This window comes from Gossypium arboreum, chromosome 5, assembly GCF_025698485.1.
Source record: "Gossypium arboreum isolate Shixiya-1 chromosome 5, ASM2569848v2, whole genome shotgun sequence".
In the NCBI taxonomy this organism is placed as follows: domain Eukaryota; kingdom Viridiplantae; phylum Streptophyta; class Magnoliopsida; order Malvales; family Malvaceae; genus Gossypium; species Gossypium arboreum.
In genome coordinates this window covers 79,061,964-79,081,949 of record NC_069074.1, presented here as the reverse complement: position 1 = coordinate 79,081,949, position 19,986 = coordinate 79,061,964, and the positions used below count along the sequence as shown (strand labels likewise).

Sequence of the window (19,986 nt, the reverse complement as noted above, 5' to 3'; positions counted from 1 at the left end):
GTCATGTATGTTCCCAGGACCGAAACGTAAGGACCTTCCAGGTTTCGGAACAATCTTAAGCCCCAAAATGCTTTATAACATTCTTTTAAATTTGGGATGATTAATTCTTGCTAACCACCATTTCAGACTTTGGAAAATTCATTTTAAGACCTGAAAGATCACAAAAAGTTTGGACTAGTGTTTTCAAACCATAGCAAGTGTCTCTATTGAGCTTCAAGAAGATAAGGCTATCATCCGCAAAGAGTAAATGATTGATTGCCACACTTCTCCTTCCAAGCTTAATCCCTTTAATCACCCCATCAGCTTCAGCTTTCATTAACATTGCTGATAAAATATTTTGGCAGGGGATGAAAATATAAGGTGACAATGGGTCACCTTGTCTTAATCCATTACTTGATTTAATGGGTTTAGAAGGCTCCCCATTGAGAAGAATTTGATAATTCACAGTGCCAATGCATTCCATAAATATGTTACTCCATTTTTGTGTAAATCAAACTGTTTCCAATACTGTCGAGCCGATTATAGGCTTTATTTAAGTCCGATTTAACTGCCCCAAGCATTCCTTTTCCTTTCAGCTCCAATCAAAACATTATCTGAAATCTGCCTTCTCCCCACAAAAGCATTTTGGTACAGAGAACTAAGTTGCTCCAATCACTTTTGCACATATTTTATAATTAGAAGTCCAATTCATGTACTATTAAACTAAAATAGATAATATATTAAAAAAAAAGAGAGAGGGGGGTTAAAGGGCAAGATTTAGAAACAACTTTAAAAAGAGATGTGATGGGGCCAGGGATAGGAGCAAAGAGGAGGGGCTGAGGATTTCCACTCTAAATTAAGATGTTAAGAGCATAAAATGTCAAAAGTTAAGAGGCTAAAATTCTATTTTGTTTTTAGCTAAATTTACATATTATTTTATCTATAAATAATATTGATTTTACTAAGCATTTTCATCTCAGATTCAGATTATAGAGTCATCATTAGTACAACAATGGTGACTATAATGTTTTTTGATTTTATAACAGCAATGTTAAGCTAATACTCAACCAACCAACCCATCATCCATAGATATTTCTTGGTTGGAAATAAAATTAATATCAAGATCACGGAAATTCATTTGTCACTAGAGATAAATGAGTTGTTACCTCCACTGATAATGGAGGCATTCTAAGAACAAACAAATCACAAGCAAAGAGTTTTGCAGGATTTAAGAGGAGTCATAGGCGAATTGTTGATTGATTTTAGCATCCCTATTCAGTTAATCGAAATCATTGCCATTGTCGTAAAGCCAAGATTTCATCTTTCTGTGCATAAACTAAAATGAAACACCCATCCATGGAAATCTTTAGAGCCCTTGTAATACGCCACCGCCAACATTGCCATTAACAAATTCTTGGAAACAAGAATTACGATTTGATCAAAGAGAGGATTAAAGTTTTTGCTCAAAATGTTGAATTTGGGTTATCAACCATATCGCAAAGATGAGTTTCCTTCGTTCCAATTTCTAGAGAGAGAGAAAAAAGAAACTTATATTGCAAGAAACACTTCAACTCCAAGTTTTATTTTATTAGGATTAGGTAAACAATTTAATGAGCTGAGAGGTTGGATAAATATGACTAAATAACGATAGATATATGTTGATTGTAAATGACAACTCGCAAAAAGGTTCAACCATCACTACTAAAACTTCAGTGATTGCTGCTGTGGTTGGACCTTAAAATGCTTCGATGATCAGTTAATGCAATAAAACTCAAGGAAGCATTGTCAAAACAAAAGATGTAATGATGTAAAAGGAAAAAAGAAACAAAAAAAACCCTCAAGATCAACCTTCAATCCGAAGCATTAACGAAAATCTTCAGTTGAAAATGAAATTAACAGCTGCAATGAAAAGGATGGAAATAATTAAAGGAAAGTTTCACCATCCCTTCAACACAACAATGTTTCTCACCATTTGGAAGTCACCCAGTTTCATCCATCGATCTTAAAATGATTGGTTGATCAGTTAACGCAATGTCGGACGGGTAACTCGAGGCCTCACTGGTGTCTTTGAAGGACTTACCCTGAAAGTCCGGAATTGAAACAATAGTGATTAAGCTTTTAATTGTTAACAAGTACAGGATTTGGAGCAAGAATTCAGGGACACACCTGATTGCCTGAGTTCCTAGCACCAAGCCACTACAATTCAGTGCAATTATGGCACTTTCCGCCTGTACATAAAGGAGAAGAAAATCATCAGCTTGAATAAAGGCGCAAAACATTGTGTAGGGGAATATTATTACTTTGGAAACAAGTAAAATTATTTTAATTGTCACCGAATCTTAGTTCATATCGTACATGTAAAATGCACATACAAAGGTCTCATGCTTTATGCCGGTGGTGATTCATGAATTAAAACAGATTTAATGCAAAAGTAGAAGAATTGTTACTTATCGTAGTTAAAAACAAGCTGTAATACGGCAAAAATGTTTTGTGGTAAACAATCAAACAAACAGATATCTACGGAAACAAAGTGCAAGATTTGAATGAACTATGGAATAGGTCGATTGATTCACATGATCATACATCCTTTGCAAGCAAAAAGAACGAATTTACTATTTGGATCTATTATCGACCATATCTAAGATTCCAAAAATTGACAAAGGAATATAAAATCAATGAAGATAAAAACCCTTTCCTCACTTCAGCTGTTATGATAAAAGTTGAAATGGTAAAAAGAAAACATTACCCAAACAAACCTACAATCAAGTGACTCACAATTACTTAGTTCAAAAGGGATTCAAGATTACACATGGAGAAGATAAACGATAAAGAATGTGAATTCGGTCATACAGTTAAGAAAAGCCTTCAATGTCAAATATAAAGACCATAAAAGAAGTTACTTAAGGGTCAAAAAAGGTCCTATGAGAGACCAGGTAATGTCATGGTGTCAAAAAAAGCCTCAACACGTTTTATTGGCAAAATTTCGGTATTTTGCCAACATTATTCGGAAAAAAAAAAAGTTAAGCTTATATATGGTCAATGGTTGTAAAAAATCGGGATATATATAGAAAAAATTGTTCAAAGAAGAGCTCCTGTTTTGATATAGACTTCCCTTAATCTATCATGTGATTTAAAGCATACAGAGGAATAACGAGGGTGACTGCATTTGCACTAACAGTTTGCAAAGAGATGCCGATAACATATTATAAATTATTTCAGAAATATGAAAATATACTAATTGGAATGGGAGGTAGAAACATAGTTTCCAAATCATCGTAAACATAATCGCAAAATAGTTTTGAACCCAAATCTATTTCAATGTCAATCCTGTAAACATGAACTTACCATGGCAAATTCAACAAAAGCAATACGAGTTGAATGGACTTGATCCCCTAAAAGCCTCAAGCGAGTGACCTGAGAATTAAATATAATGATGTCAACCTTCAAGATGAGCCATTTACCTTTAATCTTCTTTCTGAAAACAATTCTTAAAAAAAGGGGCGTGAAGTTTTGATAGCGTACTAACCTCACCACAGGTTGATTCAAAGAAACTCTTCATTTCAGTTTGAGAAACCTTCAGTCAAAGTGAAAATACTCGATCAGATTAGATCAACAAAGATAAATTAATAATATACATGCTAGTGGAAGAGAAGATAAACAATTCCTTCAGTGACAAAAGTCTGGAACTCAAACATTCATCTGATAAACATGGGGGTTACCTTCTTGTCAATATTTGTACAATAGACCGTCCTGGTACACATTTCCCTTTCATTTTCTGACTGCAATTGTAGTTATTATAAGTATCAATAGTGAACTCAAAAAGAACATTATAGAGAAAAATTCCAAGAGCTACTTAGCAATGGTGAAACAGTATCACATAAAGTGAAGACTTATGCAAAGTCGAAATAGCTAAGAGCCGGAAAGTTTTTCATCCATACCCTAGGAAGAAATGTAGGGTTCACAGGAAGGATGGCAGTTTTTGAAGGCAAGACCCTAACAGGATAAAACCCGAGCATTGTCCCATCAAGGCTCAAAGCAGCTCTTGCACCTTCTGTAAAAACAAAGTTAGTATAAAATGTGAATAAACGAACATCTGACTTATTAAAAAAAAAATCAAGTTTCAGTCCACAGAAGCAGCTTACGTTCATCTGCAAATTCTACAAAAGCAAAGCGAAGAACTGAATGCGGATCACCACAAACTCGGCAATCAACAACCTTCAACAATAAATTCCCAAACCACTTGAGAAATGTCATATATACTGTAATCTGTCACATCGGTTATCATATATACAGTAATAACATCTGTGGTTTTTTCCCCAGTCAAGACGAAAGGAGATACCAACCAAAATATGAAATAAAGAACCATGATTTAAAAAGATAAAACTTGAGTCTTTTGCACGTATTGGAGGAAGAGAGAGAGCTCTACAGATGGAAATGATAAAGCTAGACATTGGAAATTATTCTTCTTCTTATGAGAAAAGGAATGGAGTTCTGCTCTAGACATTATTGAAATTACAAGGAAAGCTTTAAAGCGATCACTATAACTTACTTGTCCGCAATTACTAAATAAGCCGGCAAGTTGCTCTTCGGTGATCTAATACAAAGAAGGAAATGACTTTCACAAGTGAGTTCTCCAAATCAGCATGAAACAACAAAAGAAGACCACTAATGGTGTGGTTGTTTAAACTTACAGTCTGATCAATATCGGAAACATAGACTGTACGCCTGATACTATCATCTCTTTGAGCTCGAAAAGCTCTACCATTAAGCCTCCTTCTACCCTGGTTGACGTTATTTCTACCCTGAAAACACAACAATAATCATCTACCAAATGTAACCGATGTAAAATTATAAACAAATCTACAACGATCACGTGTCGGTTACTCGATATTCAGCATAATAATACCACATATGATGACAAGTAGAGGGAGAAAGCCAACTCTAAATGATTCAAAGTTCCAACTAGTCAATCCGATTAGACAATAATTAGGCTGACTAAAGCCCTTACAATCATAAACGCCAGCAAAACATAACAGTTTATCAATCAAAAGGGGGGAAATTCGGAAAAACCATTTCAAAATGCAGAATTGAATAAGCATAGAAAGAGGAATCAACCTGACAATTTAAACATTAGGATTTACAGAACAAAGCAAATGCCAAAACCCCAATTTTCGCTATGCAATCAAAATCATATCCATCAATAACCCTTCAAAAGCCTCAAAAAAGGAGAGAGAGACAACTTTCCCAAAAGACAAAACAAACCAGTCACATAAAACTAAAAATTAGCAAGCACCCATCATTCAAAAAAAAAAATGCAATTAGAAAATGTAAGTGATCAGTGAAAGAAAAATACCCTTTTGTTGGAAAAATTCTCATTGCCAGCTGATTGCTTAACAGGAACCTGATTAAAATTATCTGATTTTTTGGTCTGATTATGATGAAAATATGATGGGAAAAATTCTTTGGCCAAAGGGTTCAACTTTGTGAACATATCAACCAGGTTTTGCACATTGAATTCCTTTGATTCTGATTTGGTTGTTTCCACTTCCAAATCGTTGTTTTTAGCAGCTTCCACTGCTTCACCTGAATTGTCAACAACTGCAGCCATAGAAGCAAAACCCAAAACCCACCAAGAAATTGTTTTTAAAGAAAATAACAATAATCAGAAGAAATGGGAATTTTGCTTTTGTGAATTTATACGCTTCATTTCTTTCTTACTACAGAGGAACAAAGTTCAGAGCTTTACAGAGAAAAAATAAATAAAAACAAACTTTTTATGATTATTGATGCCTAATAATAGATATCCATTTAAGAAAAAACAAATTTCTAGAAATGGCAATAAAAGCTAAAATGCAGATTGGTTTCCTTTTTTTCTTTCTTTTTGGATGAATTTAAATTAAATAGATAAATATCTCAAATTAAAAAAAAATTTGCAGGGGTTTGAAAGAACCGAAAAGAATATCAAATAAAGAGAGAACAATGGGGAAGAATAACAGCCTTTTTTTGCTTTTCTCAATTGATTTTTATTCCTTTTTTTTTTAAATATGGAATTTAATTGTGGGAATAAACAATTATTTAATAATATTAATCTAAATATCAAAGTAATCTTCTTTTTTTTTTTGAATGAAAATATCAAAGTATTTGATAAATATAAATTCAAGTATTTAATTATGGAACCGTTTATCCCTAACTTTTTTTTCTTTAGCAGTTATTCGTTGATTCCTTTTCTTGTCCTTTTCCTTGACAAAAGAAACCAGCTACTTTTATTCACCCAAAATGTATAATTTTTATCTCTTTTAATTGTAAAATTATTATCAATACATAAAAATATAGGTTTACTTATTATCTTTTTATTTATAGATTAGAGAAAATATGGATAATTTTAAATATTATGTCAAAAAAAAGATATGATTAATATTTATAATTTTAATGATTTTTAAAATTTTATATTATTAAAATGACTATTATTTATGAGTTGGTTGAGATTACAAATCTTTATGTTTGTTTTTTTAGTTTGCCACAGTTTTCCTTTTTTTTCTTTTTTCTTTTTAATGATGAAATCCATAATCAATTGATGAATCTTTTAATTAAAATAAAAGAAGTTGTTTTGTACCAAAATAATACTATATCAGTCTTCTTCAATAATATTTTGTTTTAAAAAATAGTATATCAATCTAAATCATATCATACTTTATAATTATTTTTTCATTTTAATGAATATAATATTTTAAAATTTATTTTCATTATTTATTCTTGTATTTTAGTGTTTGGTGTTTTGTCTGAAGAAGTCAACCATATTTTGGTGTGTTTGACAATTTGTTTATTTTAATGTTTTTTTTTTTCTTTTACAAAAGGCTTGTGAATCATTGAGGATTACAAATCAGTGAAATTTTTAAGTTGTAGTAAGGGACGATACATTTAAATTTTAGTGCGGTAACACTAGAGTTAAATTTGGGAGTTCTTCAAACCTCTATAGAAAATTAAGATTATGACCAACTAGTTTGGTCACGTAGTCAGTAATTTTATTGTAGCCTTTAAGAATATATCGAACTCACACACTTCAATTACGTTTTAAAAGTTGATTAGTGAATAACAACTTTGTCATCCTATTAACATCAATCTCCCAAACCAAATTTATTATTTTAAGATGTTGTAAAATGTTTTTCAGTGTTAAACAAAAATTAATTTGTCTGTCATAATATAACGTACTGAGAATATTGTTCTATCTTTGATTCTTGGAACAATAAAGTTTATTAAAAGAAGAATAATTAAAATATTTAAATACCCAAAAGGTTTATGCATTTATCTTATTGGAATATTAGATATATATATATATATATATATAGAAAAATAATTGAGCACTAGGAATATAATAAATTAAACTATTATTTAAAAACCCTTAATTATAATATTAAATAATAAAATGTATTCAATAATGAGGGAAAAAAAAATCGATGAGTTTCAATGGAACTTCTTTGCCCGTGATCTCAAATTTAGGCTTAAGGTGAGCCACTGAAAAAGTATGTCGTTGAGATGAAGATTTGATTGATACTGAGAGGTCCAGATGGAAATGATTGGGCTCATCAAGTGAAACCAAAAAAGATAGAAAATTATCTTATTAAAATGATTGAATAAAATTAGATATAATCGTCTTTTTTCAACTGAAATAACTTATTTAAGTTATGAGTAATCATTTCATATTATTTTAATTGGTTGACAAGTCTTCCTCAAAGTTTTATTACTTAATTTTCATCAAATTTCAGCCAGAAATTATTCCTTTTCATTTCACAATTTTTATTTTTGTATTTTCAATTTTTGAATCTAAATTGTATATAGAAAATAAATTCAAATTTTAATGGTTGAGAAGATATATGTTGTACTTTGACGAAAATTATTATTATTATTATTAACTTTTTAATATTTTTAATGGAATTATAAGTGATATATAACAAATTTTAATCTATCATTTTCTTTTATTTTAAAGAAAAAAGTTAATGAATTACGAAAATAGTATTGCTTAAGTCAAATTGAGCTAAAAAGAAAAATCATATAATCTGAATTACTAGAGATTTGTGGCAAATGCAGCCGATACAAAATTTTCTTAAAGAAAAAATAATAATGTCGACTGCAATAAGAAAACAGATAAAATCTTAAATTCTTTCTCCTCAGTATTTTCCCTCAACTAAATCAGTACTTAAGCTGATAAGCTGATTTAGGATTTCTAGTTATCGTTTTTTTCACATTAAGGTTCATGAAATGGTATTCTGAGTTTGAATATTTTAAAATTCCTAGTTTACTCCATGAACCGAAATATTTGAATCCAATTTCAAATGATTCGAAAACCAGAGCTTATTTGTAATGGGATCGTCGTTAATACATTGCAAATCAAAATCGAAACCTTCCAGCCATGGCTTGTCTCGGTAGTACTTGAATCTCAATACAAAATCAAAGCAGAGACAACCAGATAATAAACATGGAATTCCAATAAAAAAAGAAAACCAAAATCAAATTCACCCATTGGGGGGGTGGGGAAAACAAATCTAGGAAAATCTTAGATTTGCAAACATGTTTTTCATCGAGGTTAGACAGTAGAGGCGGCAATAAAAAAGGAAAAGAAACAAGAGGCTAAGCAGCGATGCACATTGACCGGAGGCGAGGCTGTTGACGGTGGTGGCTCGGTTCGACATTGGACACTAGACGAAACATAGCAAGACTTATCTGTTTGAGTTCGGGTTCAGAACTCTGGATCTCCGTTCGGCGATCCCAACAGTGGTAAGGCGAAACACAACACGACGTACCACATACCGAGATCGATTGTGATCTGACGGTGCAAAGAGAGATCGGAGAAAGAAAGAGATCAAAGCTTTGGCCTTTGTTTCATCAAATTATGGTTGGATTCTTGGAAAACTAATCGACGATTTGAAGAAAGTTGTGGAGAGGAGTGTTCTGATGGTGTTCGATCAGAGCTCAGGCGGCGACGGCGGCGGCAGGTTCATTGAAGGAAGAAGAAAAAATGAAAGAAAGGAGGACAACTGCAGAAGAAGAATCGAAAGTAGAGATGGAGAGAAAAGTTAAAAAGAAAAAAAAAATGTTGTTTTAAAATTTCAAATGATTTATGTTATTATGACATCATTATTGCCTTGTGCCTTTATTTTAAACTGCCACATGTCTTGCATTTAATGCTATTAAACTCGAATAATGATTTAATTGACCGAAAAAAATTTAAATATCAGTAGACAAGTTCAAACACTGATTTTATACTTAATCCTTTACAAAATAGTCATTAAAATTTTAATTTTTTAATTTTGTAGTTTTTATGATTTAATTCTTAAAATTCACTTCTTCCTTTTTTTTCGATTTTAGTTCCTGAAACAGAATCTACTTCTTCTGAAAACAGCCCAAAATTTCCATATTTTTATAACAGACCATTTCTCCCAAATTTCCAAATTTTGAAATCTTCACAATATTGATCCTTATAGACTCAAAATCTTATCACATAATCTCACTTTTCTAATTTTTCACCATACATATAGTTAAAACAATAAAATTCCAGATTTACAGTTTTCAACATTTAAATCTTAAACTTTTAAAATTTCCAGATTTTGGAAGGTCTATATACAGAGAGCTAAGTGACCCGATAAACACTCTACTACTACTAACTTCAGTTGTGTCAATTTAAGGGGGATTTGGCTATAAAGAGAAACCTTCCTACCCTCATTTATATCATCAGTCATCGAGTTATTTAATAGACTGTGAGCATTTTCTTTCGCTTTTTTTTTTTTTTCTGTGCATTTGAATTTTCTTACCTTTCACCTAAGTCTTCAACTTGAAAGTGAATACTTTACCCAAGGTCGTTCAATTTATTCAATTAAAATCCAAGCTCATAACATAGGGCAAGTTGTAGTAGCCAAGTGCAGGTTGGCTAGCTTTCAACTTGTGCATGCTTAGGGTGGTTGGGATTCTGCTAAAACAGTAGAGAAAGTGTGGTACCTGGTCAAGTTGACAAAGTGAGGTGTGCCTAGGAGGTGCAAGGGTGGCTGGTGGTGAGAGTGTGCTAAGGTGGCTTGCTTATAGACTAGTGTTTGGTGCATGAACCTTTTGCTTGGCAGGCCCAAACGAGTTTCGTTCAAGCTTCAAGCCCACCAGAAAAGAAAAAAAAAAATTAAACAATAAGATCCAATCACTAAACCAATTTAAGGTCAAACTAATGCAAATTAGCCGGTACAACCGTACCAATCATGGTTTTAGTGTTTACTGAACTACAACAAGCTTAGTTCCCCCACAACCTATTTGCGCAACCCTTTTTTTCAATAGATCTATTGTTTCTTTCCTTCACTAATTCTTTGCAAAAACTTCTATACTTTCATTGTAGTGCTCTCAATTTTATGCTATTTACACAGATTACACCATCCACAGAATTTCTTTCATTGGCTTCATTGTTTTATCTGTTATCCGATCACACATAGTCGGTCACCGGATACTCTTTGGGATTTATATTGCCTCGAAAAAGACTCGGTGCTCCAAAAGATCTGTTAACACACTTCTCATTTTATCTAGTGAAACGGGTTTCAATATAAGACCATCCATACCTGCCCTCATGCAGTTCTCCTTCTTTACCTTGTCTGTATTTCCGGTGAGTGCCACTAATAACGGCCTTTCATGGCGTTTTGTAAATTTCTCATGTATCCGGATAGTGATTCCGTAACTATCTATACCTGGAACGCAAATGTCCATGAAAACAACCTTGTGCTCGTGAGAAACCAACCGCAAACACTCATCGCTCGAGCCGACCATCGTCACATCACACCCTAGATGCAAAAGAAGCCCCTTAGTCACCATCCTGCTAACCCTGCATTACCCCCATAAAATATTTCAATACACAATTCACATTAAAAGAAAATCCTGAAAAAGAATCTACTTGCCGAATGGCAAAACTACATTGTGCAAGTAGTCATAAAGTGCTTGTAAGCTAAGTATGAAACGAGACAATCAGAAAGAAATCTGTAACTAGAAATATCGTTTGGGAACATATTAATTAAACAAATAAGAACTAAAATGAACATCAAAGACCTGACCCATTCTCATCCATAACCAGAACTTTAAGCCCCGGAAATGCTGTCTGCCCGTGATTAGTTGGCATTTTAGGCATGTATGGAAGTTTTGATTCGTTCACACGTTCCGCCATCCCAAGTTTTACAATTAAGATAGCAGTACATCCCTTACCGAGACCTTCGCTCTCAATCCAAATATGTCCCTCCATTAGATTTACAAACCTGATTGTATCGTTAAAGAGAAGGCAGAAAATTAGAAAGGCAGCTAAAAGTTTATAACACTTGTATAGGTATAGAGGTAGGAAAAAAAACCTACCTCTTACAAATTGCAAGGCCTAGCCCGCTACCACCAGAATTTCGTGTTCCTGTTGACTGATTTTGTGCAAACTTGGTAAATAACTTGGGAATATCTAGGGGGTTAATCCCAGAACCTGAATCTTTCACCTATACAAAAAGCAAAGACAGAAACACATTATCGTCAGTGACTACAGCCTAAGGCAGAATATTACAACCAGCAGAGAGACCAACCTGTACACGCAAATAAAAGTGATTATCACTTAGCACCGGGAGAAATTCCGGGGCTTTAGAATCTCTCAATGTGTCCAGTTTTGCAACAAAAGCAGTGATTGATATGCTGCCCTCCTTGGAAAATTTAACTGCATTACCAACAATGTTTAAAATTGTTTGCATCAGGCGCTTCTCATCACCAATAGCATATTCCGGCAAATCCGGAGCCAAATTTAAGGAAACATGAAGCTTTTTAACTGATGCAATCGGCTTGATCAAGTTGAGGACCTACAATGAAATAAATGTGCATTGTTGTAATGAAAACCACAGAGCAACACTTCACAAATTTATGAAAGCCATGAAAAAATTTAAAATTCTACCTCTCTGAATACAGCATAAAGGTTAAAAGTTCCGAGGTCTAGTTGAAGGCTGCCATCTTCAAGCCTTGAAAGATCCAAAACATCATTGATTAGAGTTGCAAGAAGGTTACTACTCTTAAGAATCGTTTCAACCATCAGACGCTGTTCAGGTGTCAACTCAGTTTCCTGCAGCAACGAAGATAGAGCAATAATCGCATGCATTGGGGTTCTCATTTCATGATTCATAACAGCCAAGAAATCGTTTCGTGCACGGATTGCTGTCTCAGCTTCTCTTCTGGCCAGATCAAGGGCAACGTTCTGCTCCATAAGAAGATCCCTAGCCCTCATCGACTCTTCTAAAATTGCAGCGTGCGAAAGAGCAACAGCCACCTGGGTTCATTACATGAGTTTACAAATAATTCCTTTTAGCAACATAGATATCCTGAACATTAAGCAGGAACCTGGGAAGTAGCTATAAGAGAAAACAATAGAATGCAACAACAAGAGATAGGAGTGAATGGAAAGAGCTGGATGAGCAGAAGGAGAAAATACGTAGAAAGAATATCTGCAGTTTTGAATTACAAAATCAGATCTAAAAGCAGATAATTACAATGACATAAGTATTTTTTGTTGCAACCTATGTTAAACTCAAATGTAAGTGTCAGATATGGGAATGTACCCAACACGAATATGCTCAATTGTTTCTTAAGTTTTTCCATGTCTTTGGAGGGTCTTGGACTGTCATATCCCTATACCTATGTCTGAATATGGGTCGGACACAAATACTTCAAAAAAAAAAAAGTAAATAGTCAGACCAACAAAATGGTAAACAAAAGAAGCAACCCGTAACATAACCTCAAAATATCTCTCCTAAAATAATTGCATGCAAAATCATTTAACAGAGGCTCTTCATAGCTGCATATTCTTATGTGATATTGCCTTTCTTCCCTATATAGGAAACCAATAAATTTGATGTCATTTTGGGTCGCCGTGAAAACAATTAATATCCTAAAAATAATTCTAACATATTTCATTTTCTGGTCGGGATTTTGGAAGTAAACCCAATCAACCCAGCTTTTAAAATTCCACATATGATCTGTCCAACAACAGTGCCAAAGGATTGCAGAATTTATCCCCAATTATCAATATACACTTAAGAAAAGAGCAACCTTCGTTAACTACAAAAAATTCTCGAAACTACTCAGTGTAGGTACTTATCATTAAGTCTAGCCAATTACAAAAGGTCATCAGAAAAATTAAAAATGACCTCGGAATATTAATGGATATGCACAAACAACGTAAGTTGATTTAACGTTTACCTGATAAAAAGGAATCTAAAAGCATAAAATTTTGTGAAGGGTTGAGAAGCAAACATGGTGACTTTTACCTGATCAGCAACCACTTCCACGAGCTCCAACTCATGGACATGCCACTGCCTTGCACTATCTGAAGGGAGCATCAAAACCATCAAAGCGTATCTTTTTGTTGAAAGTTCAGGCCAATCATTAATATGGAAATTCGAGAGATGCAGGAGTGGAACACGAACAGCAACAACCTCTCCAGGCATGTACTTCCCTGCAGGCCGTAGTCTTGCCACGGGACAATTCGGGGATATTTTTACAGCACGATTGCTACTAAAAACTTGATTGATCACAGGATGATGGATCGGTACAGTATACCCAACTGGATTCTGTTGACGAAGGGTGTAGGAAAGTTGCAGTTCCAACCCAGTACGTGTTGGCATCCACAAGGCACATTCTTCTAATGCCAAAGTCCGACCCAATTCAACAAGAGTAGTTTTTAGTATTGTATGTCTATCCAAAGTGCTTCGGATCTCATGCGTAAGCATCCGAACATGTCGACCTGTTTCTTCTTGGGTACGAATCAAACCCATTTCTCTATCAAGCTCGGCAGCCTTATTCTTCAAAAACAACTCCCGAGTTTTTACACTCAACAGATCAGGAATGATATGCACAAGCATCAAGGCAGTTATGCACGATACAGCAGCAGTCAAAACTTTTGCAGTAGTCATTACTGACGCCACGGTTCTTGAATGCACCGTAAAAGTCCACAGGTTAATAAGATGAGTTGCACCACAAAGTACTATAAAAGCACCGAACTGCACAAGGACCCATCTATATGGAAAGACAGCAGATTTTTTGACGAAGTATATAAGCTCTAAGGGGATCGAGAAATAAGCAAGTGCAATGAAGAAATCAGAAATATATTGATATTTCATCAACAGGTCATCCGGAGGCCATTGTGGCTCGATACAGTTGCAAGACTCCATCCAATTGAATCACCAAAGTTCTTGCTGCTTCTTCACATACCTGATGGGACATGTATATCATTAACATTTCAAAAACCCACTTGGTTTACAACATAAAAACAGAGAGAATAAGAACATACAACATTGGCATTCTCCAAGAGGAAAATGCAATATGTAAAACCGGATGACACGATCATATTGAAACTAAAGAAGTACCTTTTATCTCATGAGATAGGATGGTGTATTTGATACCCCTTAGTTCCATGCATTCTACCCTAAAAAGTTGCATTTAATCATCTGTACACCAAATGCAACGCGATAAAATTTACGACTATATACTATTGTTAGTATCAGTCGCATCAATAAGATCCATATAATGCTACCAACTTTCCTCCCACTGTCTTGTTTACCAAACATGGTCTTTAAGCATAAACAATAAAGAAATTCGAAATTAAGCAAAATAGTTAAGTTTAAGCGGAGAAATAAAAGCACAACAAAGACACTTCACTAACATGCACTAAATTATCGATTAAACAATGAAAGACAAGATGAATTCGCACAAAGGGAAACCATTTCTCATAATGTTAATTTTACAATAACAAATACTAAAAGAATTTAAAATAAAAGGTTCCATCCAACAAACAAAGAGAGGTAAAAAAAGAGGGAAAAAAAATAAGTAGAACCCACTAAAATCATGCATTCTACATAAATCACTAACAACAATTAATATACTAAAATGCCATAACTAAGTGCCACAACCAGTTGAAACAATATAAAATGAAGCTATATCTTGAAATGATAAAGCAATATATATAATTAAGCATTCAACCTAAAACCAATTGGCAATAAAAGGAAAGGCTCAACTTTAATATAAGATTTAAACAAAAAAAAAAATCATATTTATAGTAAATCAAAGCTAGCTGTACACATATTATCCAATCCCTTTTAACTTTTTTTTAAAAAAATTCTTTTATTTAATTTGAGAAGAAAAAGCATTGACCTGAGAAATGCAGAGACAGGGAAAATGCTGGAAAAAAGAATAAATTTAAAGGATTTTTTTAAAATAAATCTAATTTCCAAAAAGAAAACTTACCCAAAAAAATCAATCAAGCTAGTAAAACTTCTAGAATGAACATAAAAAAAATTCACCAACAATCAGATTCCCAAATTAATCCAAAAGAAAAAAGAAGGTAGAAAAGTTAAGAAACATGAAAACAAATAAATTGGAAAGGAAAATTTAAGAGCAAATAACCTTGTTGATTTTCGTTTTTGGGCAGTTCAATGGCAAATACTTTCCATTCAGACAAGCTTTGACGATCTGTGTTATTTGGTGGGGGTTCCTTTGTCTTTGTTTTCCCTTCAATTTAGGGAGTGGAAAGTAGACACCAGAACCTAACATGCGTCATAACGATGATATTACCACACTGTTAGGCTTGTTTTCGTGACTGACGGCCTAATCAAGGCGGTTTCGGATTACCATTACTCAATCTATGGTGGAGAGTAAGTTGATCGTCACAGACGCGTAGCTTTATCAATCTTAGTTACAGGAATCCAACAGGGATGACAGCTTGTATTTCTTTACTTCTACGTGTAAATATCACAGGACCATGGATAATCAGATGATTTTAGAAAAGGATTTAATTGTGCAAAAAGTCCTCAAAGTTTTTCAGAAAAAGTAATTAAGTCCCTTTTTCTTTTCTCACTCATTTGAGTACTTAAACTTTTAAAATGCATCAAAAAGGCTCTCAAATCTTTTCAAAAAAGCAATTGAGTCCCTATTTTTTACCCAATTGAGTACTTGAACTTTCAAAATACATCAAAAAGACCCACAAATTTTTTCAAAAAAATAATTAAGCCCTATTTTTATTAAAAATTAGAAAAAAATATAAAAATTAAAAGTTATAAATATTATTAAATTTTAATAAAATTAATATATTAAAATTTTATTAAAAATTAGAAAAATATAAAAATCGTAAAAATAAAAAAAATTATAAAATTTTATAAAAATCATAAAATTTATAAAATGTATAGAAATATAAAATTTTATAAAGTCGAAATAAAATTATATAAATTATCATACCAAAGGAAACATTTTATAATTTTTCTATAACTTTTATTGACTTTTAATTTTTTATCATTTTTAGCCACATATTACCTTTGTGTTGCAATACGTGATGACTTTAACTTAAAAAACTAGGGTCGTTAACTTTAACGATCAACAATTAAAGTTAATTGTTAACGGATTTTTTTATATATTTTATACTTTTTATGATTTTTATAATATTTTACAATTTTAATTTTTAAAATTTTATAATTTTTTCTATTTTTAATAAATTTTAAATTTTTTATAGTTTTATTAAAATTTAATAAATTTTCTAAATTTTATTATTTATTATTATTTATAAATTATTTTCTAATTTTTAATAAGAGTATGGGTTTAATTGCTTTTTGAAAAAAAAATTTTGAGGTTTTTATACATTTTAAAAATTCAAATACTCAATTAAATAAAAAGAAGGCTTAATTACTTTTTTGAAGAAATTTGAAGATTTTTTTATGCATTTTGAAATATCAAGTGCTTAATTGAGTAAAAAACTTAATTACATTTTCAAAAAAATTTAACCATTTTTTACACATTTAAGCCTTTAAGAATAAAAATCTAAAATAAATTTAAATTGTATTTAGTTTATTGTTTTAATAATATAAAAATATATTTAAACTAATAATTCTATTACATGGCGTACGTGAAAATCATATATTAATGATTGAAAGATAACTTTTTTCCTCATTCCAAGTAAAAAAATCTTTTTTCTGGTAATGAATACTTGTTTATTAACACTTCTGACTTTCTATATATATAAAATATATATGATGATAAATTTGACCACTAAGATTTATATGGTTTGTTAAAATAATTTTAATTATATTTTTGAGCATATTTTTACCATTGCCTCTTTTTTTTTATTTTTTTTAAACATATTTGATGGTAGTATGGTTAAAAAGTTAATGGGATTATGTGAAATTTCATATCTGAAATATTTTTAATGAGATATAATATATTATTTAGATAACCTAATAAAATAATTACATGTGAAAAATAATAAAATAAATAAATAATTCATGAAGTTAAAAAACTTTTAATTTAAAGAAAATAGGCGTAATTATCTAAAAAATGTTTCAAAATAAATTCACACATCAATATTTTCGGTTTGATTTCTTAATTATCTTTTGAAACATTTCACGTATGCATTGATTTTGAAACATTTTTTAGATAATTATATTTATTTTCTTCAAATTAAGAATTATTTTTAATTTCATGTATGATTTATTTATTATTATTTTTCACATGTAATTATTTTATTTGGTTACTAAGTAATAGATTACATCTCATTAAAAAAATTCACATATAAAATTTCACATCATATCGTTAACTTTTTAACGGTACTTTTATCAATTATGTTTAAAAAGGAAATTGAAAAAAACTTAAAGGTTAATGGTCAAAAATACTCAAAATTAAAATTAGGACCATTTTGATAAAATATGTAAATATTAGTGACCAAATTTATCATTAATCAAAAAACCTTGAAACAAAGCTTGCTCTTCAAAATTAACATTCATTTCTTTCCCAATATACTAGTTTCAATTATATTGGTCGATGTATATCATTTTAGTGTTAAAATAAAATAAATAATATCATTTATCGTATCGGTTAAAATTTTAATTTGTATCGATAACATTAATTGATTTCAACCAATTTTAATCATATCAATTGAAACATGATGTACTAACCTATGCAAGAATAATATTGAAAAATATGAAAATTTTAACTATATACTTTTATGCTAAAGATTTGATTGAAATGTACTAAAAGACTACACAAAAAAGTGAATATTAATATTTAAAATATAAAACTAAAATATAATAATAATAAAAACCTCACTCACTCTATTATCAAAGATCAAATCCCCATCCCTTCGTTTTTTTCTTGTTAATTTTGAATTTATTGAATAATAAAATTTTATGTTTGGAGTTTATTAATAAATATTTTATATAATTGATGAATATTTTATATTTAAAATTAACTTTCTTTACTATTTTAATATTTATATAAATTATTTGAAATATAATATATTTGTAATATTTTAAATATATTAACCTGTAGAAAAATATTGAAATCCAAGTAGTATTAAAACTATTTTACCCTAATGTTAATTAAAATATATTTCATTGTTATTAATATTTTAATAAAAATATAAACATATATTTAATAAAATGATTTAATGTGAAACAAAACTATTATCGTAGTTTTATTTACGATAAAAGTTAGGAAAGTATTGTAAAAGAAAACATAATATTCGTTAATGCTCATGTAAAATTTCGGAAACACTAAGATTTAAATAATATTAAATGCTTGTTTGTACTAAAAACAAGTATAAATTATAAAATAGATAGGTTTATATAAATTTTAAGCAAAAATTTAAAGTAAGTTCTATATTATAAAATTATTTAATTTCAACTAAACAATACTTAAATAAATTAAATGTAACACTCATATCCTGTTTACATTACTAGAATAGGATACGAGATATTACTAGTCAAGTTGGAACTATTAATAACGTGTTAAACTAAACTTTATTGGATAATATGTTTTGACGTAACAAATTAAAGTGTTTTTGAATAAAAGTAAAGTTGAGCAATTTGATAAAATCTAGTTGAAATGGTTTCAATTGAGTCAAACATTTTCAAATATGTTTTAACCATTTTCAAATATGATACTCCTCTGATAATCAATACTAAATTGACATTTTGCTTCTTTCAAACCCTAGTAGGTATCGATCCGATATCGATACTTTTCTCAAGGTATCGATATATTTCCTAAGGTATCGATATTCCTACACCAACAGTCACTAAAATCTACATTAATTACAAAAAATATCGATACGGCCTTTTAATATGTATCGATACTCGTTGCTATAGGTGCAGTTAATGACCTGATATTTCATCCCCAACGTTTACATTCACTTCTACAACAACCACAATGATTGGAAATTAATTAGAGGGTATAAATACTATCTTTCAACGGTCTAGAAACAAAAAGAGCAATGTGCAAAGCTTAAAGATAAATCAAAACAACCTAGAACTTAATTATTTCATACCTTTTCTTATAGATACTTGTGAACTTTCATTGTATTCATTTAGCTCAAGTGTTCTTCTTTGTATTTGTGCTTAATTGACAAACATTCTAATCTTGTGAAGATTGTTTTCTTGATTTGCTTATTTGTATCTCTTTTGAGAGAGGGTTTATTCTTAAGGTTTGGGTAGAAACCTTAAGAGAGTTATATCTTAAGATTTTGTGGTATAAGTCTTAAGAGAGATTGTAAGGTTAAACATTGTCCTTAAAGGTTGCCAAATTAATGAATTTGGGAAAATTCTTAGTTGTGGAAAGCTAAGGTAGTGGAGTAGGTAATTGGGGCCGAACCACTATAAATCCTTGTGTTTTTTGCTGCACAATTTTGTTGCTTCCACCAAAACTTCTCAAAGGCTGATTCAACCTCCCTATCATCGATCTCGAGTTGATCAATCCAAGCTAACATAACGATTTACGTTCAATAATCAATTCAATTCCATAATTATAAGAAATATTCAATATGAAAGATGTCATTCAATTTTGGGCCTTAAATCGAGCTTTCCAAATTCTAAAAATAAATTACAAATATTCAGGGACCAATTCGGAATAAATCAAAACATTTAGGAAAAAATTAAAAAATTTCAAGTTAGGAGTCACACGGCCGTGTGTCCAGACCGTGTGATAGAGCCCAGCCTA

The 19,986-nt window shown here is 31.1% G+C and overlaps 2 protein-coding genes across 6 annotated transcripts; both read right to left on the bottom strand.

The window, feature by feature from the left end:
- Positions 1–1,602: 1,602 nt before the first annotated feature.
- Positions 1,603–6,010, bottom strand: LOC108450553 (polyadenylate-binding protein-interacting protein 9-like). 2 transcript variants are annotated; one of them, XR_001866243.2, is made up of 11 exons: positions 5,333–6,010; positions 4,671–4,781; positions 4,529–4,573; positions 4,122–4,194; positions 3,918–4,030; positions 3,699–3,758; positions 3,506–3,553; positions 3,325–3,393; positions 2,146–2,207; positions 1,949–2,060; positions 1,603–1,878 (listed from the first exon to the last, which is right to left on the bottom strand). XR_001866243.2 is itself a non-coding variant. In XM_017748229.2 (10 exons), exons 1-10 carry the CDS (start codon positions 5,585–5,587, stop codon positions 2,003–2,005), a joined length of 894 nt encoding a protein of 297 aa, XP_017603718.1. In that variant the 5' UTR covers positions 5,588–6,010; the 3' UTR covers positions 1,603–2,002. The 2 variants fall into 2 exon arrangements, 1 of the variants encoding a protein (XP_017603718.1); XM_017748229.2 differs by having other exon boundaries at positions 1,603–2,060.
- A 4,161-nt stretch (positions 6,011–10,171) lies between these two features.
- On the bottom strand, positions 10,172–15,736 carry LOC108453401 (ethylene receptor-like). 4 transcript variants are annotated; one of them, XM_053028011.1, is made up of 8 exons: positions 15,418–15,736; positions 14,382–14,585; positions 13,284–14,226; positions 11,918–12,286; positions 11,559–11,825; positions 11,347–11,474; positions 11,055–11,252; positions 10,172–10,828 (listed from the first exon to the last, which is right to left on the bottom strand). In XM_053028011.1, exons 3-8 carry the CDS (start codon positions 14,184–14,186, stop codon positions 10,471–10,473), a joined length of 2,223 nt encoding a protein of 740 aa, XP_052883971.1. In that variant the 5' UTR covers positions 14,187–14,226; positions 14,382–14,585; positions 15,418–15,736; the 3' UTR covers positions 10,172–10,470. The 4 variants fall into 4 exon arrangements, with proteins under 4 accessions (XP_052883971.1, XP_052883972.1, XP_017606967.1 ...); XM_053028012.1 differs by having other exon boundaries at positions 11,050–11,252; positions 14,382–14,462; XM_017751478.2 differs by having other exon boundaries at positions 14,382–14,462.
- Positions 15,737–19,986: the final 4,250 nt, after the last annotated feature.